Source organism: Cheilinus undulatus, linkage group 9 (genome assembly GCF_018320785.1).
Source record: "Cheilinus undulatus linkage group 9, ASM1832078v1, whole genome shotgun sequence".
Lineage (NCBI taxonomy): Eukaryota > Metazoa > Chordata > Actinopteri > Labriformes > Labridae > Cheilinus > Cheilinus undulatus.
The window spans coordinates 34,372,940-34,399,753 of NC_054873.1; the positions used below are offsets into that span (position 1 = coordinate 34,372,940).

General features: G+C 40.8%; 2 protein-coding genes across 3 annotated transcripts; both read right to left on the reverse strand.

Annotated features, from left to right (window-relative positions):
- Nucleotides 1-670: 670 nt before the first annotated feature.
- igf2b (insulin-like growth factor 2b) lies at nt 671-8,608 on the reverse strand. Of its 2 annotated transcripts, none has more exons than XM_041795477.1 (4): nt 8,424-8,608; nt 7,389-7,539; nt 5,500-5,681; nt 671-4,188 (listed from the first exon to the last, which is right to left on the reverse strand). In XM_041795477.1, exons 1-4 carry the CDS (start codon nt 8,496-8,498, stop codon nt 3,949-3,951), a joined length of 648 nt encoding a protein of 215 aa, XP_041651411.1. In that variant the 5' UTR covers nt 8,499-8,608; the 3' UTR covers nt 671-3,948. The 2 variants fall into 2 exon arrangements, with proteins under 2 accessions (XP_041651411.1, XP_041651412.1); XM_041795478.1 differs by lacking the exon at nt 8,424-8,608 and adding an exon at nt 7,713-7,839.
- A 4,654-nt stretch (nt 8,609-13,262) lies between these two features.
- th (tyrosine hydroxylase) lies at nt 13,263-23,002 on the reverse strand. Its single transcript, XM_041795759.1, has 13 exons — nt 22,919-23,002; nt 22,305-22,508; nt 20,722-20,887; nt 20,528-20,616; nt 20,351-20,418; nt 20,206-20,256; nt 17,346-17,491; nt 17,117-17,252; nt 16,685-16,754; nt 16,540-16,596; nt 14,739-14,834; nt 14,516-14,649; nt 13,263-13,422 (listed from the first exon to the last, which is right to left on the reverse strand). Exons 1-13 carry the CDS (start codon nt 23,000-23,002, stop codon nt 13,263-13,265), a joined length of 1,461 nt encoding a protein of 486 aa, XP_041651693.1.
- Nucleotides 23,003-26,814: the final 3,812 nt, after the last annotated feature.

The window sequence follows — 26,814 nt, forward strand, 5'->3', positions numbered from 1 at the left end:
ACAAAAGCCAAAGAAAAGGAGACGTTGCCTCCTCTTCTTGCAAAGTTCAACCTAAAATCATACCTACAGTAAACTCAACTGCTCTGAGAAAAGCCCAGAGCCCAAAACTGCTTTATTCTGGGAACAAAGATACTAAATTGTAAATCTGCCCGGTAACATCATTCCCATGAGTGGGTGTGTGCATGCATGTCAACAACAAAAAAAAGGTTGAGCTGTTTTTGGAATATGTGCGGGATAATTTGAGACATGTTGGTTGCTAAACTTAGCCGCTGAAGTGGAGCTTGCTCCAGTAGTTAGCGAGCCGCTGGAGGATGAAGGGATGAAGAGATGGAGAGATGAAGAGATGGAGGGATGTATGGGTGTGTCAGAAGCAGTGGGAACAGGTCAGGTTTAGTGGACATGCTGCACATTTCTACTTTGCAACATCACAGAGAGAGAGAGAGAGAGAGAGAGAGAGAGAGATGGTCAGGCAGAGATGCAGAGAGGGAAGGGGGGGGCTGGTGAGAGAAGGAGAGAGGGTGCTAAAAGCAAGGCCTTAAGATGCAATAAATCATTTACAGGGCACATAAGGTTTAATTGACATAAAAAAAGGGATCTCAAAAATGACTCCAAAGTGTTACCTCACATGTGACACACACTGAACAGAAAGCAGTAACCCTTTTAGACATAGTATGTTTGATAAAATGTTTTTTTATTGATATTAAAAATGAAAGTACATGAATTGTGCATTTCGGACGTTCTAGCGTGCAGAGGTTAAATTAATAAAATACACACAGGCTGAGTGAGCTACTGACACAGAAAAAGTTGCCATTGCTTGGCAAGATATCTCTTCATATTCAGCGAAAAGAAGTGGTTGTCTTTCACGCCATTCATAGGAACACTAGAGTCGCCTGTTTGAACATTACAATAGTGAATGAATGCAGTCCTAGCAGGAAAATATAGAAAAAAATAGAAAATAATATAATAACAATAATATTAATAATAATAATAATAATATAATATAATAATAATAGTAATTGCACTGCCTGCTTTGTTGCACAACTGAAGTAGAATATAATTAGAGACAGGATGCAGCCATGATCATTGAGATCTCTCTGACAGAAGAAGAGAGAACATTTGTCTTCACTGCAGCAGGGTGATCATCCATTAAAGTCCCCGTTTCATGGCTGATACATGACATAAGGAGGAGGAAGCATGATGTGGCACTAAATGACCTTGTTTCTGACATGGGCTTCAGTGGTTTTGTCACAGAGAGCTGTATCATTTTGGGCAGGTACGCTCACCCTTCCACAACACGATTATCACTTGCACTCAGCACTTAACTCCACTTCTCCTTCACAGAGCATAGATTGTTTTTGTTTTTTTTTTAAGTTCCTGAGTGCTTCAGAAATGGTTCAGCATGATAGCCCTTCATCAAATGCATAATAGATGGATCATTGGAAGATTTTCGAGGGGGGCTGACAACCCCTGCGTACTTTCCCTCGCCATGCTAATAAAGAAACATGGTGTCGATGCATAAGATCAGGGGCGAACATAGATAGACAGAGAGAGAGAGAGAGAGAGAGAGAGAGAGAGAGAGAGAGAACAGTGAGGTGGTTCGATGATACACTCTCCAGATACACAACGACCTTTAGATGACCTTTGATGACATCACAGCGACATCCTAACCTTTAATTAAGGCATCAACATAATAACTTGTGTAAGACACATGTAAGCTCGTCCCTAAATCTACTAACTGACCAGACATTAATGGCCTTCTGACCCAAACTGACAACAACATGAGTGGCACTGGCACATGGGCAGGACGCCCCGTAGAAGATCATAGGACACCGTGCACAATTACAAAGACATGATTTAATAATAAAGGACTGATCATTCCCCTCCACCATCAATACTAAAGTGGCTTTAAAAACATAGTGGGTTTGAGTACAATCAATATTGAACAGTTCTTTTTCCTCTCATTATTGATGCTTTCCTTCACAGATCATCCCGACAGGCTTTCTGGACATCCATGCAGACCGACGTATTCAGAGTATGTGCCTATTTCTGTGACATAACATGCCTAAGCAATCCAGGCTATGCTGCTGTTAAAATATTAATTTAAAGTAACTATGGCAGACAGAAAAAAAGGAAAAAAAAAAAAAAAAAAAGAAGAAGACATTATTTTTGGTACAAAGCATCTACAAAAAAAGCCTTACAACTCCAATTGGAAAACAGAGATCATACAAAGTAAAACCGTCAGTTGAGCATCAGTGCTACGTATATTATTTGGACCAATTTTTCAAATATATTTTATAACAAAATAAATAATGCCTTTATACAGTGCCCTTATTTGTATTTCAACAAACAAACAAAAAAGCTTGGCGGCTCATTACGCAAGATACAGCTCAGACTAAAGGAAAATAACACAACGTCCCTGGAAACTAATTATATATCTATATTTATATATATATATATAGATGTATATATATATATTCAAGTATTTGTTTCAGGCAAAAGCATGTGAATACTACTGATATACAATAAAAATAAGATGTTAGTTGACATTATTGCTGTTTTTTCCCTTTGAATTGAAATTTTGTGCCTTTTCTTTAGAACTGTAAAATAACATCAGAACAATAACCATTGAAACAAAAAAAAGCCTAACTCGGAAAAACAGGAATGTCACGGTACCAGAAACTGACAGGGTTTTCCTTTTTTTCATTGAGACATTGATATGAAAAGAAAACAGAAAAAAGACAAATAAAATATAATCATTATCCCACTTGTCCATGCCATGTTACTTTCTGTCAGAGCAGTCTGCAAAGCCATGGCAAACTGGAAGTACTGTCCCACAACTGTTCCCAATCCAGGCGGTCCACGGTGTCCCCCATGTGTCCCCACACTGCTCCCTGTGTGTGGCAGCCTCAGAGGGACGAGGAGGGGGGGGGCGCAGAGACTGGGTCCCCCTTTGCCGTTTACGCTGGCAAGCTAGTGATGAGCAGCCGCTAGCACTCGCCGACACAGCCCGTATCTTTTCTCAGTGACACTTCCCCCTTGACATTGCCACTGTCAGGAGCTCCCCCATATCCTTTATTTTCCTCTTTTTTAGAAGTCCCACTTTCCTTAAAACGGAAAGTTTTAATATTTATTAAAGAAAAAAAAACGTGCTTTTCAACCTCTTCTTTGAGTCCATTCCCAAAGCTAGCACCATGACATTTTTTTAAGCTACACGTTCATTGTTCATAAAAAAATAGTGCCATTTTTTTCTTTACTTTGACGTAATCCGTGGCAATGTGCAATTTTGCAGACTCTTTTCTGCTTTTTGTTTGTGATCAAAAAGGTGCTGGAACAGGAATCTAATTTTACAAAATAATTCCTTACAGTGTGGAAGTCCCTTTATAGGTAGAGGTGCAAACTAATAAGAAAAAGAACTGACAAGAGATTTTTGCCTCAGGAAAGATGATGTGGAATGGATTCTTTCATGCAAGCTGCTCTTCACTCTCAGTTGTCTTCCACAGGAACAAAAAAGCATTCCTCTGGGTGTCCTCTTGACACTTGCAAACCCCAGATCTCTTTCATCTTCTTTCTCCTTTTCCCGTTTCTCTTTTGCTTAAGGATCCACCTGAATTGCATTCAGCCGAATTGTTAACTTTTTGTTCATCATTTGTGTTTGTGCCTTTTGTGTCAGTGACTGAAAGAGAGAGGGAGTTCAGACGGGAAGAATGTGAAGGCATGTTTGTGTGCCAGAGAAGGGTGGGTGGGTTGGGTTGAGGGGGGGCATTAGAATAGGGCGAGGGGGTCAAGAAGTAGTGGATGAGAGCGAGGGGGGAGGGATTGGTGGGCTCGGACAGGGCTGGGGAGGTCAAAGAGGACTGCCACAGAAATGACGTCAGAGACAAAGCTATAATCCCCTAGTCTTTTTTTCTCCCTCCAAACTCTTGTCTGTGCAAAGGGCTGGCAGCGGGCTCATTTGTGGTTGACATAGTTGTCCGTGGCGAGCAAGACGGGTGGCAGTTTGCTGGGCAGGCTGATCAGGGGCCTGTGGAAGATCACCTGCTCCTGGGCTTTGATCTTCTCCGCCTGCTTTCGAAACTTTTTGGCCCTCAGGATGGCGGGGACGCCCCTCCGGAGCCGCTGGGCCGCCTTCCTCTGCCACGCCTCGTATTTGGAATACTTCACGGTCACATGCTGCTTCCTTGGGACTTCCTATTGTGGCGTGGAGGCGAAAATGGAGGGAGAAAAGGGAAAAGAGGGAGTTAGTTCATTAGCAGAGATAAGATGCTGTGCATGTACGTATTACAATGGAGGAAAGCCTTGTTTGTTTTGTGAAAACATTCGGTCATTGTTGGGCCGCTCAAATGGAAATCAAATGTCATTCTTACAGCGCTGAGCGTCATAACAGACTCGCCCTGCCTCCGACTGGCTCTTGTTTTGGTTTCCTTCACTGAGAGAAGCTGTCAACAAGCGCTTAGTTCAGCCTCTTTAACATACTGTCAAAGGGAAGGGCGGCCACTCGCCTCATATACATATGAGGAGCAAACGACCCGTTGAACTGGCTAACCTCCACAGCCCAAATAAAACCACACATGATAAGCTCAAACAAACGGTGTTAAATGTTAGCTAAACACCACAGATTGAAACGGAATGGGAGTGTTAGCAGCGAGGCTAGAATTTATGCGCGAGTAGCCAGTGCTCCATGTGAATGGCTTGTTTTGGTTCTGCCACTTGAAGAGTGTTTACCCCCCTTCATTCACTGCAGGCCTGCTCAATAGCCTTAAGAACAGCTGGCCCTCAGAGCAGCCTGTACCCATCAACTCTCCCTGCACACACCAACCAGGGACATGTCCCAACTAATTCCCCTGCAGCTTTATATTCATGCATTATAAAGGGAAAGTGCGTCATTTTTCTGCAAACATCTGACGCATCAAATGCCTCGTCCAAACCTTGATGCTGCTTTTCAATATGACCGAGAAAAGGGGTTAAAAACATCCTCCTGTCTGGTGTTTGGAGGTTTTTAAGAGGTCTGGAAAGCTGCCACAGCAAAGTCTTGTGACTGCAGTGAAAAAGCCTGAACACTCTACTGGTTCCCCCTGCATGTTTGTGACGTAATTCGAAGATGTACTGTCCGGGTCAGGTGCTAGATCAAAATGGATGCCAGTTTGAGAAAGCTTGCTGTTCCGTGACTAATAATCACACGCTCAGAACACACTGGCCCGGCAGTCTTCGGGCTTTCTCTCACTCACAGAGACGCTGCCTCAGTGTGAGCATGACTCTGCCTTTTCCTGAGTACAACGTGCTGCGACTGTCTTGATGTTTTCCACGGCGGTCAGCACTTTGCATGGAAGGTAACTGCTTAGCGATGGGTATTTGACGAGATAAACCTGTTTCTGCGTGGGTTTTAGTGTGTACTCGGTGTCAGTGACATGAGGGCAAGACTCAGAGGTGAGGAGATGTGAGGACAGATAGAGACGCGGATTAGCACCGTTTCCCATACTTGTTGTTGTTTTTGAGATGTACCTGTTTTAGTGCGGGCATCACGGGTATGACCTGTAGAGAGGTGGCCGACACGTCCCTTTCAGACTTGGCGGGTTTGGCACAGTACTGCTCCAGCAGGTTGAGGTCACAGCTACGGAAACAACACTCCTCTACGATCCCACGGTTCTGGGGGCGCCGGCTGCTTCCCCTGCTGGTTGGCCTACCTGAGGAAGAGCACAACAAAGGATGAGGAGAGCTGCAATACAAGTAATGAATCTGGGTTGTTTTTGCAGGATTACTTTGATAAATGTAGCAGCCCACGGGGCAAAGAGGATAAAAGGAAATCTACAACCAACTGCAACAAATCTTTTTGTTTGTAGAGGATAATCTGATTAGGGCTATCTGGAAGTCCTTTAATGAGAGAATACACAAGTAAACATGCCGACACAGACAGCTGGGCTCTCAGACAGACCTTTGAGAGAGCAAATACATAAAATGGAAACTCTTCTGTGACCTTGTCCTTTGTCGAGTCAGCAGAGACAAAAAAGAAGATGAGGAGGGAGAAGGGGCAGAGAGGTGGAGAAAAGGGATCAGCACAGAGGGGGGACAGGGTGTGCGAGGGTCAAGAATGCAAAAAAACAAAAGAGAAGGTGAAGAATACGCTGAAAACGATCAGACTTTAAAGGCCGCATTTGAAGCCCTGCAGCTCGTATAATGTTGCAGAAATCTCAGGAGAGAGGGGATTTGATCGCAGGAAGAGAAGAAGAGAGAAAGAGGATTTTTTATGTTGCTTAGAATTGGATAATTATGTTTCTGAGGAGAGTGAAGCTTCTAGCCAGAAAGAAAGTAACTATTTGATTTAGTTTCAGTCATCAGATGCTAGTCTTTAATTGTAGTCATTCTCTTTGAAGTGATTTTATAATTAATGCACTACCAACACATTCAATGATTCAAAACACTCTGATGAAAATTCTGGCATGCCTCAAAAGCTCTCAACCCCATCTCTCCTTGTTTTTTACCAAATATACACACATTGGAGATGTATCATGGGTTTAAACATACAACAGTCCAGCACTAAAACCATGGACAACAATAAACTCACTTTTTGTCCAGATCTTTATCAAGACAGTCTTAGTCTAGTCTTCCTTGTGGAAAAAAAAGTAGCTGACAAGCATTTTTAGCCAGTTTCAGTCCAGGAAGTCAGCTCTGGTCTGTCAAAAGAAGGTGATACAGCCAGTGCAAGACTTTTCTATAACCTACAACGTCTAAGAAAGTGTTTTTTTCTGCTGCAGAGACAAGGTATGATTGTGCCAAAGACTGTGCAAACAGAAGCTTATCCATTTGAGGATTAACAGCAGACACAATGCATTCCCATAATGCTTTAAAGCTATTCCCATCATCACCACAATGGAAGTAATGATCAGAATTGATGTTAATGATCCGTCCTCTTAACCTGACATCAAAAACACCCCCTTCTCTTCTTCCTCCTCCCCCTTTCAGAGTCATCAGTGTGGTCCTGGCCTGGGAACACTGGTGCTGAGGTGACTGGTATGCCTCTTGGGGTGCTATTACTTTACTGGTAAACAAGCGGCCCATTGTGTCGCGCGGGGTCGTGTGTGCCTTCACAGCTCGCCGGTCTTTCATATGCAATGAGAGGTATGAGCTGCAGGGAGAATGCGCACACTCAGCAAAGCAGCCTGGACCAGGTCTTGAGACGCACAGCTGGCTATAATCTCTCTCCCTCTCTCTCTCTGAGTGTGTGTATGTGTGTGAAAGACAAATACCAAACACGCATACCGCACAGCCACAGACAGAGCGATAGTCTCAGCTATCCAAACAGATGTGAGACTCGACAGAGGGACATAAAACAGCCAAACAACATTCACTCAGCCCATTGTGAGAGCTCGCCTCTCTCCTGCTTTGAAACCTACTGAAATAGAAGCCTCTGTCTTCACACACGAACTGCAGCGCATCCACCAGCTCTCCCCCACACAGCGTCTCCGCCGAGGCCATTTCCACAACGTAGAGCGTCAGGGCCAGTGCAAAGAGCAGCGCGCGACTGGACGAAGACATCTTCTTGATCTGCAGATAAAAACACACACACACAACTCATGTCAGAAACATCACATCAGCCTAGACACACATGTAAAAAAATGATGACACAAAGAAATTCTTCAAAAAAAACAAAATCCCAGATGACAGCCAGATGTTGCCTTTCAGCGTGATATAAGAGGATCCACTTTTTACGCACTCACTTTGCATGCTCGTACAACATGTACGATCCCAACTGCTCTGTGCTGCTTCTTTGTAGTGACCTAGTAACTCAGAAAAAGCTTATTGCGTGAGACAAATAATGCCCCCCACCCCCATTGAGGCCGTTATCTGCCGCTGTCACTGCGACGCACCTGGGAGAAGTGCTTATTCTGGAGGAAAAAAGTAGACAGTATCTCTGACTTTCTCGCTCTTACACAACTCTCCTAAAGTTGCAAGACCGGCTGCTCGATAGTTAACTATCTGAAAAGCCAGACTCAGCATATATTTTCCCCTTGCTCACCCTGAGATGAGCTCACTGACCCTCAGACCTACCGCCCCCTATCTGCCGACAAAAAGACCAGCTGTTTGCTCCAAGTCCTGCGAACGGGGCGCACCATCCAGAAAAGAAGAAGAATAAACACCTCTCATTGTTTCTCCTCTACTTTACAAGGTGACCTGTTGCACAAATGCTCCAAAGCTCAAGGTACTCCCAATGTCACTCATGCATGTTTAACTTTATCCGTTGCATGCAATTTAAAAGATGTCCGGTTGCTGTTTCTGCACAATAATGATGCGTTCAATGCATCTTAGCGCTCGAGGCGGTTTTCGCACTTCTAGAGCCAAGAAAAACACAGTAACAGCCCTGCCAGAAGTCTTTCAAAACCCGATCAGCACAACCGGAGAGAATAAAACTAGTTTCTTCGTCTGGTTACCTTCATTCTGCTGCTCTCCGTTCTCCGGCAGGTGTGGCAAAGTGAGTGGTGTCCGAGTCTTTGCTGGGTCTCCATGTCAGATGGCAGTAGTCAAAAAACGTTGTGGGGTTATTTGGTTGGTTGCAGGTGAGTTAGTTTCCCAGTTGGAGCGGCTAAAAGGGATGATGTATGCTGTCCCAAAGACCAAGCGGCAGGCGACAGGCAAAACTTCTCGGTTAAGTATTATATACTAAAACACGCCCCTTACACCCACAACCCCACCCCCTCGCTCCTCCTCTTCACGGCTGGTAAGAAAAAAAAAAGAAATGGTCCAGAGAGGTTTTATGGAAAAGTGCTTAAAAGGAGAAAAAAGCAAAAAAGGGGAAAGGGAGAGAGTGGGATTCATAAAGTGTGGAACAATTCCATCGGCATTTTCCACGTTTACGCACGGTAACCTACAATCACAATGTTTACGCACAGGCTGTACAAGAATAGACGTAATTCCTCAGACTCCAAGAAAAATGTCAAAGTCTCCGCCTTGCTGTGATTAAGATGAACAATCAGAGTGGAAGCTGTGCGGTCGGCTCTCCTGTGACTCAGGTGGAGAGGGAGCCACAGGGGCCAAACGTGTCTGACCAGAGAGTGGAGGCTGCTCTTTGCCAACCTGAGGTTGAGTGAAGTGGGGCGGGGGTGGAGGGGGGCAGAGGCTAGGGGAGAGGAGGATGCAGGAGCAGAAGTGGATGCCAAAACCAACAGTGTGCGGTTAATGTAAATGCTGAATGAAAAAATGAGGAGAAAGTGATAAAAGATGTAGAAAAAAAAGAATAGTTTCAGCGCATTATGAATGATCTGTTTGAGCTGGTTAATGTCAGGAAAGGCTCATCCAGATGTTTCACAGGTATCCTAACTGTATATAAAACACACTTCATAAATCAAGCTTAAACATGAAAAACACATAAAGGTAAATAGAGGTTCCCTTATGTAAGTGAAGGACCTGCAGAAGGTGAAGATGTAGACATGACTTCAGACTGATACTGACACCTTGTGGTCAAAGTGGTGAATCTCTGTTTGTTTGTCTGAGGGTTTCAGCCTCTTACCTGACCATCAGGAAGGAGCTCTGCCCGGGCAAACTCTTAACAGTCTTACACATAATGTTATTGTTTAGAAGATTCTCTTTATTTTTCCCTTCAAGCAACTAAAATGGATCCTTTTGGTGAAAAACAGAGCCCGTCTTCATACAAGCTGTGACCACTGGACACATTTTTCCCTAATGGTGGGCATTCAAATATTTAATAGAATTTTCAGTGGCTGTATATCCAAACCAGATCCTTTTTACCCCAATGTGATCATAATCTATGGGATTGAAGACATTAAAGTGCTAGTAAATCTGCTAGTATTCAAAACTCAGGCCGGTATAAGCTGCTGGACAGCTCCCTCTTGTGGTGGATATGTGAAGTACAAACATCTGTAAATGCTGTGCACTCTCAAGAATTGAAGGATTAAAATCTGGTCTTCAAATGGTATACCCACTTCTAAACCTCTTTTGATGCACATTATTCAGTATGTTGCATGTTTTTTTAAATAATTAGGGTACAACCCAGCTTACTTTGCCTCTAATTGGCTAGGACTTGTTTTCATCTTCATTGGATCTTGATCTAAATTTGCCAGAGAGGTCTATAACATTTTACTGAATGAGAGGGGTCTGGCTGCAGACCACAGCTCTCCTCTGTTAGGATGGAACAGTGGAGTTTGCCAGTACATTGTATTTCCCTTTAAGAAGTTTTATTTATTTTTTAATTCTACTATTCATAAACAAAGTATGGCAGTTCCATTCATGGAATAACTACACTGCAAACATAATAGAATTATTTCCTAAATAAAACAGAGAGAAAAGGTCAGAGATCTAATCTGGGATTAAATTATGTATAGACCCTTTTAAAGGTTACTGGTATAGTGGCTTGCTTTAGCTTGATTTGCATTAGGTAGGGCAGCCATGATTTCAACCCTCCAAATAGGGACACTTAAATTTTATTGCAATACCGCACGTATGAGCTCATGGTACAATGTGGGTTTTTTGTCAGCACACTTTTTGATACAATAGAAAGTGCCTCAGCAGATGAAATAGCATCCTCTAAGATCAACCACAATTAAAAAAAAGTAAGATTAACAGCAGTAAACAATATGACATGTTTGTGTTGGAGAGGTCAGTGAGCCATGCTGTGACACATTCTTCAGGCTTATCAGCTTTTCAAATTTATTATCATTACTATTAACATTAATATTGTTATTATTATTACTAATGATAAATATCATTATAAATATTAAATTATTATTGTTTTACAAAAGCAAGGTGGGCCTAAAAAAACATGACCATTATAACTTAAACTAAAGTATGAAAACACAAATATCTGTGGTAAAAAACATCAAGGTATAATCTCTCCCTGCTGTATAGTTGTATAACTTGACTTTGTATATCAGAGTATATTAAATATACACTTGGAGTGTGAACGAAACGCACCATTTTCATTACCTGGAGAAAGTTTTTCCTCTCCTGGCACTCTTAACTGGCTCCTATCATAGCATGACAGCTAGTTTACCTGACTTTGATTGAGTGACACATACGACGACTCAGGAGTGAGCTTTGACGTGCGGTACATCAGTTATGTTTTACTATTGGTTCAATAGCAGCTGTCTTGGCAACAATAATTGTTGACATATATGCAGAGAAATACAGAGCAAGTGTTGGAGGCATGGTGCATGTTGCAATGTTTTGGTATTTCCTTATTTCCATTGGCTAAAATCGGGACACAAGTTGTCAAAAAAAGAAAGGCATATTGGCGTTTTATTGATTTTTGTCAAAGCCTGAAAACGAGACTGTCCCGGGTAAATCGGGGCATCTGGTCAACCTAGCTTTACGTGAAGCTAATCTAGCTCACTAGCATTATTTGCAATATTACTATGCCAGCCAATGTAGCTATGTTAGCTTTAGCTTTAGCAACATGAGCTTCAGCAAACATAGCTAATGCTAACACTACACCAGCTACGTAGGTAATGTAGCCGCCTAGATGACCTAGCTTTATTTGCTTAACAAACATAGCAGAAGCTAACATAACTTTATTAGCTTTAGCTATGTTAGCATAACCATGTTAACTCAGCTATTTTATATAAATGAGATATGGTCAAGATATGGTCAAGTCAATTCTGAGGTAATTTTAAACGTTTTGGCTTGTATTTCCAACCTGAATGAGGTGGAGTCTCACAGCAGTGGTCCGCAAGGGGGCATCTGAGATCAGCGGTCTGCAGCCAGACAGTCTTGTGGAATATGTCAACCTCAAGAAAGATTATAAAAAGGTGAGGCATAAGAAATAAGAGCTGTGCAGGCACCACTACACCAGTGGGTGCATATGGCTCTTAAGTTGAGTCATGACAACATTTTTTGAACTAAAATTGACCTTTTGAATATCACTGTTTCCCACAAAATGGCACTATACTTGAGCAATATGGCAGAAGGGGTCATCCCATCCTGCCTCACTTTGATATTTTTGTGCATTATGTTGTATGAAGATGCTCAACTAACATTACCCTTTTCTTGATACTTTTCTCTAGATGTTTTGTAATCATGGCAGGTGGGCTGTGTGTTACGTCTGAGTGTTGATTAGCTGTATAGGATAATATCTGCACAAAATTTTGTTGTTGTGCATGGATGTTGGTTATGTAGACAGGTCTTTGATCTGATAAGACCATCAGACTACAGACACCAAACACTGCACATCACCACAAACACACCATCCCCACTTAAAGCACAGCGGTGGCAGCATCATGCTGTGAGGATGCTTCTCGCCAGTTGGCCCTGGAAGACTTGTAAAGGTAGAGGGTAAAATGAATGCAAAATACAGGAAAATCCTAGAGGACAATTCTATTCAGTCTACGGCTTGAAAGATTTTTTTTCCAGCAGGACAACAATCTGTAGCATGCAGCAAAACCTACACAGAAATGAATAAAGGACAACAAGGTGAATGTTCTGGAGTGGTTGAGTCAAAACCAAGACCTCAGTCCAATAGAAAATGTGTGGCTGGATTATAAAAGGGCTGTTCACGCCCCATCTCTGTGCCACCTGACAGAGCTTTAGCCGCTTCACAAAGATGAGTGGAGTAAAATTGTTGGTTGCCACTGAACCAAAAGTTTGATTTGAAAACATGACAGCAAGATGTTGATTTGCCATTCTTTTATTATTTGACATACTCTTCTATTTAGGCATTTATCAACAGTACATTACATAAAACTATGTTTTTATCATATTTTAATAGTGCATTTACATGGCAAGACAGAAACAGCATTAAACTCAATAAATCTGCAAATTTATGATCAAATGCTGAGTGATGTGTGACAGGACTTCACATCTTTTTTTTTCTAAAGAAAAAAATGATTTAAAATACACATTTTAATTATTTCAATTATGCTTATTTGATTTTAAAATAATGATATAATACACACTGAGGTTTCTTAAATACATTCATTATCATGGTTCCCTTTATTTTTGGTTCTGAGTTTAACACATTTCCAACACAACACCTTTTGCTTCAAAAGCATAAATGTCAGTAAAACCTGATCTTTTCACAGAACCAACAAGAAGTTAAAACATCTTTGGAAACTTGGTCCGCCACTGCACATGTTGAGGTTTTCAAGGGTTGCAACCTTGTCGGCCAACCAGTCAGCAAAAACAAGCAACAACTGATCAGAAACATCATCAGACTGGAGGTACAACACAGAGAGAGGAACACATCGGTCTGGTCAGAGGTCACAGAGCGGAGCAGAGAGGAAGCAAACAACAGTGGGACAGTCGCACAGCAGGGGGCGTCATCATGACAAAACACTGAGGGCGTCTGTCAGCACCTTCAGCTCGTCCTTCAAACCCTCCAGGCAGCCTTGGATCTTCAGCGGGTTATCCAGCACTTCTATGCTGCTGGTGAACGGATCGTACCTCACTGAGAAGGGACGCTTGATACCTGCCACGTATGCCCTGGTCGACCATATAAAAAGGATCAGAATAAGGTGAGATCAGAGAAAACTTCAAACACTCATTTAATGTTCGGAGTTGTATATACTTCTCTGTGCTGCATATCCACAAAATCTTGAATTTAAAGTCTTTCCTCTTAGCTAAAAAGCTGGTAATGATCAGGCACAATCATTATTAAAGAGCTTGTAGTCAAATAATATTTACCAAGTGAGTGCAAAATTTGACCCAAAGGTGCCAAGTAAAGAGTAAATAACACATGCCTAACAGCACAAGACTCAGAGAACATGTTGTTGCTTTATAATGTTAAGACCTCTAGGACAGGTAAGATTTTAACCAATGGTGCACCTGGCCTGAGACGCTGAAATAATTCTCAAGTGTGTCCAATCTCTCTCATGCATCAAGTCATGTCACTATCTTTGTAGCTTTCTGTCTTAAAATGGAACCAGGGAGCCTGGATCTGCTTGAGGTTGTTTGTGGAAGTTTCTCTTTAGCACTGTTGCCAAATGTTTGCACATGGGTGGACTGGTGATGGTTCTCTGACAATAAGACCACAATCAGTCCAATCTAGGCACAGACAAAAGGTGCTGTAGCACCAGTACGTTTTGTCTGTGCCTAAATAGACATTATTTGACTGACAGTGGCTAATGCTAGTAAACAGTTTGGCCTTTATGTATACAAACAGGGACTGTTACATCCTGCTTGTATTACCCCCCATAAAGCATGGACTGTTAAGGTCTTTGTGTACTTTACATAACTAACATTCTTCAATGGATATTTCCTCAGCCAGTGCTGCACGAACGTAATGTTCTGTATTTTACTTGATAACCAAACAGACACTAAAGCTACTTGTTTTGCAGGCCTCATTTGATCTGTTAGCCAGATAAAACTCCAGTGTTTTGTCCTGGTAAAGAATACTACATTAGTAACAGCTGTCTCCTGACCTACTAAAGTTTGTGGCCTCGAGGGTTGGCTGGCTGTTCGCTGACCCTGCCCTTACATAACCCCTCTTTTAATTTTTTTTTTCCTCTCCCTCTGTTTCTGTATTTTCTTGGGTGTTTGTATGTTTTATGTGGGGTAAGCATGTGTGGCTCAGTACCTGAACTTCTCCTTGGCATCAGAGAAACTCTCAGAAACAAAGTAGACAGGCTGGTAGTTCTGGTCCTGATAGGGCTGCAAGGCGGCAGATTCAGGATGAAATTCCCTTGTCTCAGGTTCATCAGACAGCGAGTGCTGCAGTTAAAAGAAAAAACGGAGGATTAGCTGACAGCTATGTAGTTTTAGCTGCTTTTGAGGGAAGGTGAGAGGATGCTTGGACGCACCACAAGTTCTCCGTAAGATGACAGCAGTCCAGCACCGTACGCCCTCACCTCACCGTTCTGTTTGCACAAGCCGTACTCCACAGTGAACCAGTAAAGCTGATGGGAAACAGACAGAAAGTATGAGGAAGAGGCTGGACATTCATTTATTATGTGTCACATTTTTATTACGGGATGGACACCCAGCCCATCCCAACAAACTTACTGCAATTTTAAAACTTAATCTAACCACATATTTTATCATCCAAAACCTTAAAATTCTTTATAAATTTCACAAAATTGGACTTATTCTCATGTTTTTGTATGAGCATGCATGTTTTTAATCATAACGACATTTAAAGTGGTGTGGATCATATTAGGTTTTTGAAGGCTGCAGGACACTTCCAGGAGGCTTTTTGGTGATTTCTTGACCCAGATTTACGATAAATAAAAAAAAAATTGAATGTCTTTTCCAGAAAAAACATACAGTAATGATTAAACCAAAATGCATCTTAAAACCTGTCCTGTTTACACCATGCAACTATAAAGTCTTTTTTCTGTTTGTTGCATCATTTGATTGGGCATTCAGTCTACTTTAATAAATCTAGTTGTCTGGCAAAGAGATAATTTCAATTTAAAGAGCATCTTTTAATGTTGTAAAGTAAATTAACAGTTAAATGTAATTAACAGTTTTTACACTCTTTAATTTCAGTTGTCAATTTGGAAAATGAGCAGTTTTAAAAGGTAATTTAGCTGTAAAACTCTAAAATAGTGGTAGTTAATTCATCTGGATGGCATGCAACATTACTGTGTTTATATCCTTTAAGACTTGATGCATCATCAGAGTGTTCATAAGATGTAACTGATGAATCGCAAACAACATGATTTTCAATAAAACGTAGAAGACAGAAAGGCTCATTTATTTTTGGCCTCTTTAGCTTCCACATAGGAAAGTTGCATTTTATTTTAGTGGACCCTGATTATCTTGTAATTCTGTAGTAATAAGTGGTAATTTGTCTAGTAATTTCTCAAGCATGAGGTGGTAATAACCTTGTCATAAGTTGTCATTTTACCAAATAATAACTCTGTAATAGTAAGTTTTAAGGAATTCCTTGTAATATTGTGGCAACTCTCTGTCATTAGGTGGTATTTTACCAAGTCATTTCTTAGAAATAAGATGATGATTTTCAATATAAGTTGCAAGATAATTTCCAGGCCATTTATTTATTTTGGCTCACTAAATCCAAGTGAGTCCTGCCTGAATAATTTTCAAGTAATTTCTAGGGTTAGAGGGTAATTTTTTTTAAATGCAAGTTATATTTATATTTATATTTATATTTATGATATTTATTCTATTTTCAAATTCATTTTTACTGCTTTTTTGTTTTTGTTTTTCTTCTTCAGCTACATTGTTTTATTTTTTGTTATTTAAATTTTTATTGAGAACAGAATTGAAACATTTTTATTACAACTAGGTTATAAGATTTCCTGATTTTTTTTTTTTTAAGGAAAGGGAAATAAAATTGAGAGATAAAACAAATTTATATAACACAAGATAAAAAAGAATAAAAATAAATCAAATGAATCTAAGTTTTTTTTACTTGTGTGTTCATTTACATGAATACAGCTTTAGACTTTATAAATAGCACAATTATTAAAGACTGACAAATCTAAAATGAAAATAGAGACCAGAGGTGCAATGTTTCAATTTAGGACCTGTTTTTTGTTTGTTTGTTTGTTTGTTTTTGTTTTTTTGTTTTTTTAAGAAAGTCAAGCTTTTCTAAGGAGTAAGAATTCTACTGGTGTTTTAGGACTGCAGTCTTACTGTGGACAGTTTCTCAATATCTTCATCTGATGCTCCAAGTGATGCCAGTCCAAGGTTCTGCAATTAATAATCAATAAATTGTTCTCAAACAGCGAAGCATTTAAAAATAAAAATGTGCATGTCTGCTAGAGTCTTAAGCTCTCACCTGTGAGAACTGGGCAAAAGTACGATCAGCCAGCATGGGGACATGTCCCAACAGCTCATGAACACAGTCACTGAGGAGGAAGATAAAACACACATTTTTAAGTCCTAAACTAGAGAGTCAGTCATATTTCATTTTAAAACCGTTCTTATAGAGTGGTAAATAATTCTAACAGTTCCTAGCATGAAAAAGTATGTTTCTTTCTTTTATAGACAGAAAAATAAACTTTAGTCCAAAAAGTTGGCTATTATTTCTTCAAACTATATTTTAACTTATATAATTTTACAGACTAAGACAAGGGCATTAAGGAACCAAACCATGAAATACAGCATGGAGTTCTTATATGAGATAACTCCATTTTTAGTGGCCAACATCTGAACCTCTACCAAAAGATCATGGCTTAGACTTAGTGATAGAAGTCACAGTATTACTCACGGCTCTGGGGAGTGCATAGGAGAGGAGGCATGTCGGATATACTGGGTGCATTGAAAAACTCGGAAAGCCAAACTGGCCAGGAAATCTCTGGCTGAGAGGAGACCTGCGACTGGACGCAGAATAAACCCTGTACGCTCTGTTTTAAAAACAGAGGAGACAGAAAAAGAGAAAATCATTCCATATGTGAACCTTTGTGAATTATTTTCCTTTTGTCGTTTCTCATCTCTACCTTTCAGGAAGTTTGACACGTCTTCCAGCTGGGGAATATTGTCTGGACTGTACCCACAATGCCTTTCAAGCAGACGGAAGGCATCGAGGTATTCACTGCAGGCATGGGTGGTGTACAAGTCCCTCAGGGTGGAGTACACTTCCCTCCTGGTTAGACAGAAAATTACATAATTAGTCTGTTTATGACCTGCTAAAGCTCGGAAAAATGATCTGACAGAGGAGTTCAGAAAAGATCAGTCATGAAATATCTGACATTTAAAATGTTGCAATATAATGAGAAATTTGTTTTTATATAGGCTAGTGTGTAAACTGTTTTTTCTGTTAAATATCTTTAAAGAAAGCTCTTTATAAGTTTCCATTAGTTTGACTTTCTGACATCCTTGTTCTGTACAGATCATTCTTCTTTGAGTCAAATTGTCTAGGCAAAATAATAAAGACGTGGAAAAATTACTAAACAATAAAACACTAACGGAAAGAACTGTTTATTCTAAACTAAAATAAAAACTGAAGCAGGTTTCATAAACATTTGTTATTCTCCTCAGACAGGTGTGTAAGGGTCTTTCTATGTGTAATATTAAGTTGAATTTCTACTTTAGTGTTCCTATCCTTTTTTTATATCCGTTAATTATCAATAAACAGCACATTTATTATATTCTCTGCAAATAAAGACATGTCAAGTGTTTAGCATTCTCTTGACAATGCAAATGCAGAGATTTTAACATTTATTTGTTCCCCATGAACATATAGTATTAAGGGAATATTAACCAAATATTTTTTAACATAGAGCACACCCCTGGCTCACATGGATGACACAGACACACACAGCTGGAGCATGCACACACAGCGCTGATGCGGTGGTCCTCTGTGGTCAGAAAGGATTCTTAAGAGGAGAAAGTTCAGGTGTTTTTCCTCAATTATTATGAAACTTTTGCCTCCAACAGATAGAAGCCTGAGGTCTACACTACCAACATGTTAGCGTGCGTTTCAGTGTAGGTGTGTGCGTGAGCGTCGAGTTTGTGTGTGTCATTGTTTGGCAGCATGAAAGCAGACGAGGATGAGAGGAGAGCAGCTGACAATGCTGCATAACAGACGCACGAACGGTCAAAAAGAAAGGGACGATGGGAGAAAGAATGACAGGGGAACAGGAGGAAATGATGGAAAAATTAAAAACCCAAGGTTCTGCAGGAGTCCCAAATCGAGAGTCCAAATACAGTCTCAGGTCACCGGTGTCATGATTGTTATTTGTTCATTATTTTAAGCAAAAGTACCAGTAAGTGCTTACTGAAATGTAAAAAGCTACATGTTGCCGTGTCTCTCTCTCTGTCTTCTGTGTTTGTGGAGATGAACCCTGAGCAGCGTTATCCCCCTCCCCTCCTACTTTTCTTGTACTGCATCTGATTGAAACTCACGCAGACACACAATGGCTGAGCTGCAGTTGATGAGGCTATACGCTCTCTTTATTCTGTGCCATTATTGCGGGAAGGGAAGACAATACTACAAGAAGTGCACAAAAACCTCTCCTCTGCACAAGATAGCGGTCCTACTGCAACATCCAAGCTAAAAGCTAACGCCGGACAATACTGGACAAGCCCACTGCCATGATCGGGAAGCCATGCCGAAACAGACCAGGAGTGGAGAGAGAACATTTTTTTCTTTCACAGAAAGCATTCAGTGTTGCTCTCTGCGTTTGTTTGGATAAGACACATTGTCTGGTTCAGACAACAGCCAGCTGCGGCTCAGTCCCAGCTAATGACTAGCAGACCTGCTAGTTCAGTTATTAGCTGGGACACAACAACTCATTAGCTGTGTAACAACTTACCCTGTCCCTGTAACTATCGCATAGTCATGCCAACACGGGGCAGCAGAAGAGTGACAATGTCGTTTTTTGTCGCAGAAAGCTTTCCGTGTTGCTCTCAGTGCTAACTGTAAGGCCGAGCTAATGTTCAGGTAGCAGCGATAAACACTAGCACAACAAGAAACCCTTTCCCCTTTTAACTATCACTCACGCTGAAGTGGGTTGGTAGAAGAGCAAAAACACCCTTTCTGTTACAGAAAGCTTTTAGTGTTGCTATCTTCGCTTGTTTTGATGAAGAAATGCCCAGTTTTGACTAAAGTGCTGCTGTGACTAATTCAGAGCTAATCGCTCCTCGAGCAGTCATTGTTTTCACAAGTATTCACACAAGAAGTTACTTTTTCCCCCTCAACATCACAAGGTCATGCCAAAGCAGGTCGGCAGAAGAGTGAAAACATCTTCCCAACATGAAAAGCTTATAGGGTTGTTTTATTCTTTGTCACACAGAAATGTGGCCCAGTTCTGGTGAAACAGAGGCTAAAGCTATATCTGAGTATTTACAGCAGTGGAGGCAGCCATTAGACGGCTTTCAGCACAAGTAAACCCCACCCATAGAGCACCTCTGTATGTATGGCTCTAGTTAACAGTGGAGGCAGCCATCACTGCCAACATTCAGTCCAAGCAAACACAACTCTGTTATGTTAGGGCCCTCAAAGTAGCATCACTCACTCAGTTACTCAGTCGATCAGTCAGTCAGTCAAACACGGACAGACCCATCTGTAGGGCTGACCTCAGTGGTCAGCCAACAACTGGAGAATCATTAGGAAACAGTGATCACCAAGACATCAGATTTTACTTGAACTTGAAAGAAGACAGAAAATACTGCTCTTCTGAAAACCAAAGTGGAAATAAATGTGATAGTTATAGATGTCAGAGAAGTACATTTAAAATGTTTAATAGAAAGGGTTTCTTTTTAAAAGCAGGGTTTAAGGTAAGAATTTGAATAAATTTGTATTCTTCTACTTGACGGTGTTGTGTTTCTTTCAAATGTGCGTGCAGCAGCTCTTACCATGTGCCGATCTCCTCCTCTGTGTACTCCACTCTGGGAATTGACTCCCCACTGAGAACAGACAGATGCACAGATTTATCCGGAACAATCAAGTTTATCTGTTTTAAACTGATATTTTCCTGTTTGGGATTAGACTGTCTCTTACTGTCTGTATCTGAAGGCAATGTCTCCAATCATCTTCCTCCTCTGTCTGTAAACAGGGTCTGTGTAGCCCTGTTCAAATCCAATAAATCAAAGTATGATTACATTTTCTGCGTCGTAACATTTAGCTCCTAACCTGGTAATGAGAAGTGGTTCTGCTGCTGCTGGAAGAGTTACTCACAGGGTGGTCTTGGTCCAAGTCTGGATCAAATTTTGTGACCAGATGATGACATTTGTCCAAATCTGCGATTTTCTTTGGAAACCAATGAACTGATGAAAAAAATGGAGCAGATCACACACTTTAATTCAGTGCTGTTTCTGTGATTTCTACAACATTTTTTAATATGTGAATAAACCACAGTTAAAGGGAGTTACATTTGACTTCTTTGGTGGTTTTAACATCCTCTGCGTTCTTCTTGATGGAGCTGATGAGAGTGCTGACGTCTGACAGGTGGACCTCACAGCGGACAAAGTACTCCAGGCTGTCCTTGAGCTTCCGGTGTGGCCGCGTCTCCAGGTGATGGATCTTAGCCTCAAATGTCTGAAATAAAGTCACCAATACTTCAATGTTGATCATAAAAGTACTGGACTGTACAGAAGTTATGACAAAGCTGAGATACAATCATGACGCATGGCTTTGACATAACAGTCAACAGCTAAAAGACTGAAAGGGCAATTTGACACCTGAATAAAGAGCTTGTACCTCTGGTTTTAATTGAATGACAATTAAAGATTGCTCTAATGCAGTGTTTTTAAATGATGTGGCGAGGCACACTGGAGGCAAATCTAGGTATGGGCAAAATAAATGTTAAAAAACAGTTGATCTAATAGACACGGTCAAATACAGAAATCCAACAATGATGCAAAGAAGCAGGGATGTTTTTGTGTTTTGTGCTGCCAAATACAAAGAGACTGCATTCTTCTTTTTGTTTTCTGCCAAAGCAGACCATAAAAAAAAGTAAGCCACAGACTATTCATTAAAATGTAAAAATCATCAGGGTTCCTTTACACTTTTTAAGACTTGAACTAAGACAAATTTACTCCACTTTTTGCATGGTAAATGGTCAAAAAATGTGAGGCACTGAGCTGAAATTTCTGATTTCATGAACTATTTAAGAAATGTCAAATGAAATCACTGAATACTGGTAAGGCAATAGAAATTTTTAGGTCAGAGACGCACGAATGTGTTGATTTCTGGCACATTTAAAGCCTTTATTCTATCAGTAATCAGCATATTGATATCATCAGAACACATTTTTGCAGGTGTGCTGAGCTGATTCTAAATAGCTTAACTATTTAAAGCAGAATAATGCTTTTTGTCCTGCAAGGAGGACAAAGGAGGATCAAAGAGGGGTCTTTGTTCCTGTTCTAGGAAATGTAGAACATCCAGGACTGAATTCTGGAGAATATTTATGCAACAATTTGTGAAAGAAAATGTTTAAAATTGTACAAGATTGGCTAGAAAACAAAGACTTGATAAGGACATGACTTAGCTAAATTTCCTTCTAAAATGTAAGAACTCTTACTGGTAAAAAATCAGACTTTTTATTGCCCTAAATTACTTTCCTCTAAAGGAGGGCTTTTCATTATAATATATCTTTTTGTAAAATTGCACACCTTAATCAAAAAGGATGCATTTGGAATAGAATTATAATGATTAAACTGAAAACATCTCAAGTCTTTAATAAAAATATCTGTGATATAAGAGCAGCCATTATTACACATTTGCATGTGCATTGTTTATGCACATACAATTGTGATAAATAACCAGAAGGATTTTTCAGCAACCTAGCAACTTATTACAGGCTTAATTATAACAGTATATTTTGCTAAGGTGATGAATTCTGAAGCTGGGAGGTGTAACACCCACAACCTGTCATTTCCTCTGTCTTTGGTCATAATCCATCCCTCTGACACAGATTTAAGTTATTATAACATAAAAAGTAATCCCGTCTTACCTCGAAAACTTTGAGCGTCCGTGACAGAGCCTGCGTCTTTGAGCTCCTTAAACAGAAGAAGATGTTGAGCAGAGCTTTTCCATCATCCTCCTCAAACACGATCTGCTCGCTCGCCTCCGCCGCTTCTGCCGCTGCTGCGGCAGCTTCTCTCTCTTTACGCGCGTCCTCGATCAAGCTCTGCCGCCTGCCCAGGAACCTTTGAGACTGAACCAGAAAGAAACAAAGTTTTATGTGCTGTCGTCCCGAATCATTATTACTTTAAATCCACCGTCAGAGCTCACAGAAAGAGCAAAAGAGAAGAATGACACCTGGGCTTCTTACCTTCTGCTCCTCTCTTTGGATAATTGGTGGGAGCGCTTTACATCTCCAAATGCGCATTAGAACACTTATGCAGTCGAGGTAAACCTACGACATAGCTAAGTTTGAGAAGCTGCCACAGCAAACATTTAAGCTAATATTCAAAGCGCTTTTGTATATTTTTAATGTAGCTTTGATTTAGTGCGCATCATCCTGTGCGTAATCATCGCCTAACCGAGCTCTCTGTGCGCAATACAATAGTCTGCTCCCCTGAAAACACTATGATCAATTCAAAAATCACGATCTCAACTGCTTACCGTGACAGAGTCGGACCTCTCCAGCTCGGATGCAGCCCTGCGGATGCTCTTGGTGGAGGATGTGGAGCTGCTTGAAAGCGGCATCTTTACGCACAGATGTATTCGAGTTTTCTCTGTGATGGAAGTGACAGCGCGGATGTGCGATGCGCTCGGAGCGTTTCAGTTTTTTCAGACAGGTTCCACCTTTTTATGGGGTAATTTGTTTGAGGCTTCTGACGTCAAAGGCGGTAATTCTGATCAATCAATGAGCAGGCTCTGTCAGACGCATCCCAACTTGGAGCCGTCTAGAATATATGTGACCTTTAGTAAAGCTTCTTCAATTTACAGCATTTGTCATCTCACAGTTTCTGGTTATTAGTTCTGATATATAGTTTTTCAGACATGAGTTCTTAACACTGGTATGTCTAACAGTAATGCTATAACATATTTTCTTTAGTTTATTCTATTTCTGTTTATTTGATAAGTACTTAAAGCAAAGTGAAGGCTTTTGCTTTAAAGAACCAGTTGGATACCATACAGTGACCTTTAGAGCTGAATTTAAACTTGTGTCTAAAGGTTAGACAACAGAAAAGTCAGCTGTGGAAAATTAAGTCACTTTATCAGCACAATCTAATCCCCTCAGCTCTCCGTGAATTAGATTTAATAGTGTGGGGGGAGGCAGACACACAACAAAGAATGAAAGAACAACACGTTGTCTTGCTGTGAGGGCCACTCTGTCTGTCCCTTACCTCACCAACAAGCACATCAAGTGAATTTGTAGCGCTTTTGTCTGTGGACTTTGGTGGTTAACATGATTGCAGAGTGATGTAGTGCCCACAGGCAAGCAAAGCTAAAAGGATTATCTGCAGACCTCTGGCCACACATGCTCACACGGGTGAAGAGAAGAAGGGACCCAGTGCGACTCTTCCTCCAACCTGAGCACACAGGATGGAAATGCTAAAGAGCACTGATGTGGCCCCGGGCACCAACGGCAGCAGATCTGTCCTTTATTGGAGGATGACAGGGTGAGGATGTAGAAAGAAGCATAAAGCAAAGAGACAATAGGATGGAAAATTTAACTGAAACTGGAGTATCTTCAAAAAGGAAGATGTTCTTATCTTGACCTTTTTACATAAAAAGACTGAACAACAGGCAGTAGCCTGACATTTATTCAAAGACTGGAACAATTTGCAAGTTTATGGTTTGTTCTATGGCATTTGTGAAGTTTGTTAATTGTTAATGTGATTCCTGATCCATCCGTCCGCCATCCCTCTTTAAGTAAATTAAAATAAATCTGAAGAAAAAATGCATTCAAAACACCAAGAGACTCAAGCATCATTCATCAGAACAGTTTTATTAAGGTTCAACCAGATTTAGTCAGTATGAAGACAAGAAGCACAGGCTGGACTACAGTCTGAATTAGGATCAAGATCAACTGATATCACAAATCTGCCTCTCTCTGTCTCCTCTTTTCAAGTCATGTAACTTGAGTGTACAACTGCCAATATAAATTCAATCAAAAGGGAAATGTCCCAGATTTCTCTGTCCTTGATTTTTAATGCACCATAAGATCAAGAAAGCTCTGTTTTGAACTGAGCCAAACAAAGGGCTCAAATGTAAGACTCAGAAACAATGAGGCAAAATTCAAAGTCGGTTTAATCAGACGGGGTCAGAACACAAAAAAATCCAAAAGAAGCACAGGAAAAAGTATCCAAAACTAGGTCAGAGAACACAACCTGGGCCAAGATCTAACTGGAAAACACGAGGAAAAAGGAAAAGACAAACTGGTTAGGGAGGAAAGGGCTGGGGAAGACTAAATAAGGGGAAGGGAGACAATTTCACACAGGTGAAACACATGTGAGGTCATCACAGATGGTAGGTACAGGCAGGAAGAGGCAATCAGGAAAGAGACACGAGGTCAGTATCACAAAATAAAACAGGAAGCACAAGACAAGAAACATGAGGATGAATAAAATATAAGACACTAAAATAAGCCTGTAGACATGACACTCTGCCTGTCTTCATTGATAAAGAATGATTTTTTTTGGTCTAGTTTCAGGGGTAAAAGTATGTAAATAATAGTTTCTGAATCAGGTGTAAATACGGAGATTTCACTTTGCTCGCTTCATTAATTTTAAGACATTTTTGTGTTATTGTTATGCTGAATGATTCAAATTATGGCTTATGCTTAAAGTTAAATGTTATTTCTGTCCCTTAAAGTTGTCTTTTTGCTAGTAAGAGGCAAATCAACATTTTATTTGTGCTGCAGCTTAGCTGGAGGCTGCACGGTGGAGTAGTGGTTAGTGATGGTGGCTTTAAGCAAGAAGGCTCCTGGTTCAAATTCCAGTCAGATAGGGTGTCTGTGTGGACTTAGCATGTTCTCCTTGTGTATGCATGGGTTCTCTCCAGGTAGTCCAGCTTCCTCCCTTACACCAAAGACATGTTTGTTGGATTGACTGATTCTAAATTGCCCATAGGTGTGAGTGCGAGTGAGCCAGGTTGTTTCTCTCTATATGTCGCTCTGTGATTGACTGGCGACCAGTCCAGGGTGTACCTCACCTTTGGCCCGATGAAAGCTGAAATTGGCCCCCCCATAACCCCACCGTAGATGGACAACTTAGGGGGGACACTGATTTAGTCGCTCATTCATTCATTCATAACCTGACATGCCAGCTAGACCGTTATACATATCCATCCACACATCCATGGAATTTTTATCATTTCTATCAGTGATTTTGGGAGGGGCTGAAATTTTCAAGCAATTCTCAAAAGGTCATTGGTTAAATATTCTGTCAGTCATATTCAGTACGTGCCAATTAGAGTAACAAGACATGATGGTGTAATGGGCAGTTCCAGTAAGTTTACATAATGTGAGCCTGGCAGGCTGCCGCTGTTTTTGCCTACTGAAGGTGGAGCCACTTAGTTAATTAAACTCATGCTGAAGAGGAGCGGGAGAAGAGTCAGTAGACATCTTGCAGACCAAGAAAAGTTTTCAGAGTGGCTCTTAGCTCTTCTTTAAATAAAGAAATGTTGTAAAGTTTTGATAAAAACTGATCAAGCTAATAGATTCTCTGGATGCAGCCATTGTTTACCACCTTGCAGTAAAACTAAGCCCTTCCTGCCTCCTTCTGGTCTAATGTCACTGATGGGTCTAGTAACAGGCAAAAATAGTTTTGATTGAAGCCTTACTAGATGGATCTGCCTTTTGACAGACATGAAATCTGAACAATTCATCAGCTTTGTTCACTCAGTCAATCTCTACTGATGAAGTAGAGTTCCTCTGGTTCACAAATACACAAACAGAAAATTAAAATCCACACATTTACATTATCAAAAGAAACAGTGTAATGTTAACATCCCAAAAAGAAAAAAATACAAACCTAGAAGAACAAGATGAAACCTTTAAAATCATAAGGGTGTTTCTCATGGGTATAGCTATCCAGTCAATAAAATACAGCATTGGACAAGAATTCTTGTTCAGTAAGGACTATTTTTTCAAGGCTGTTCTGGGATCCCCTGGCCCTCCCACAAGCCTACATGGAAAGCATCAAGAAGGATCAGCACACGGTCCTTTCCTGTGCCCATAAGGAAAGCCAGAGGCAAGGAGAGAAGCAGTAAAAATCCCAGAGGAGAGTAGATAGCAGTGACAACAGAATGACACTAAAGTCAGAATCAGAATAAAGGAGGAGCTGGGGTGGAGGAGAGTTTCAAAAAATGCAGCTGGCTGAGGGAGCAGCAGAGTGTAGCAAGGGTAGAGAAGTTCAAATGTGGCAGCATGAGTGTGATTAGCCAATAGGGTGCACTAAAGTAAATCAGCTGGCTGTCAGCTGATGAGGGCTTGCAGGAGATCAGCTGATCTCAATTTCATGGCAGCACCTGACTCTGTGGCCTGCCTGAACTAACGCTATATGCTCAAT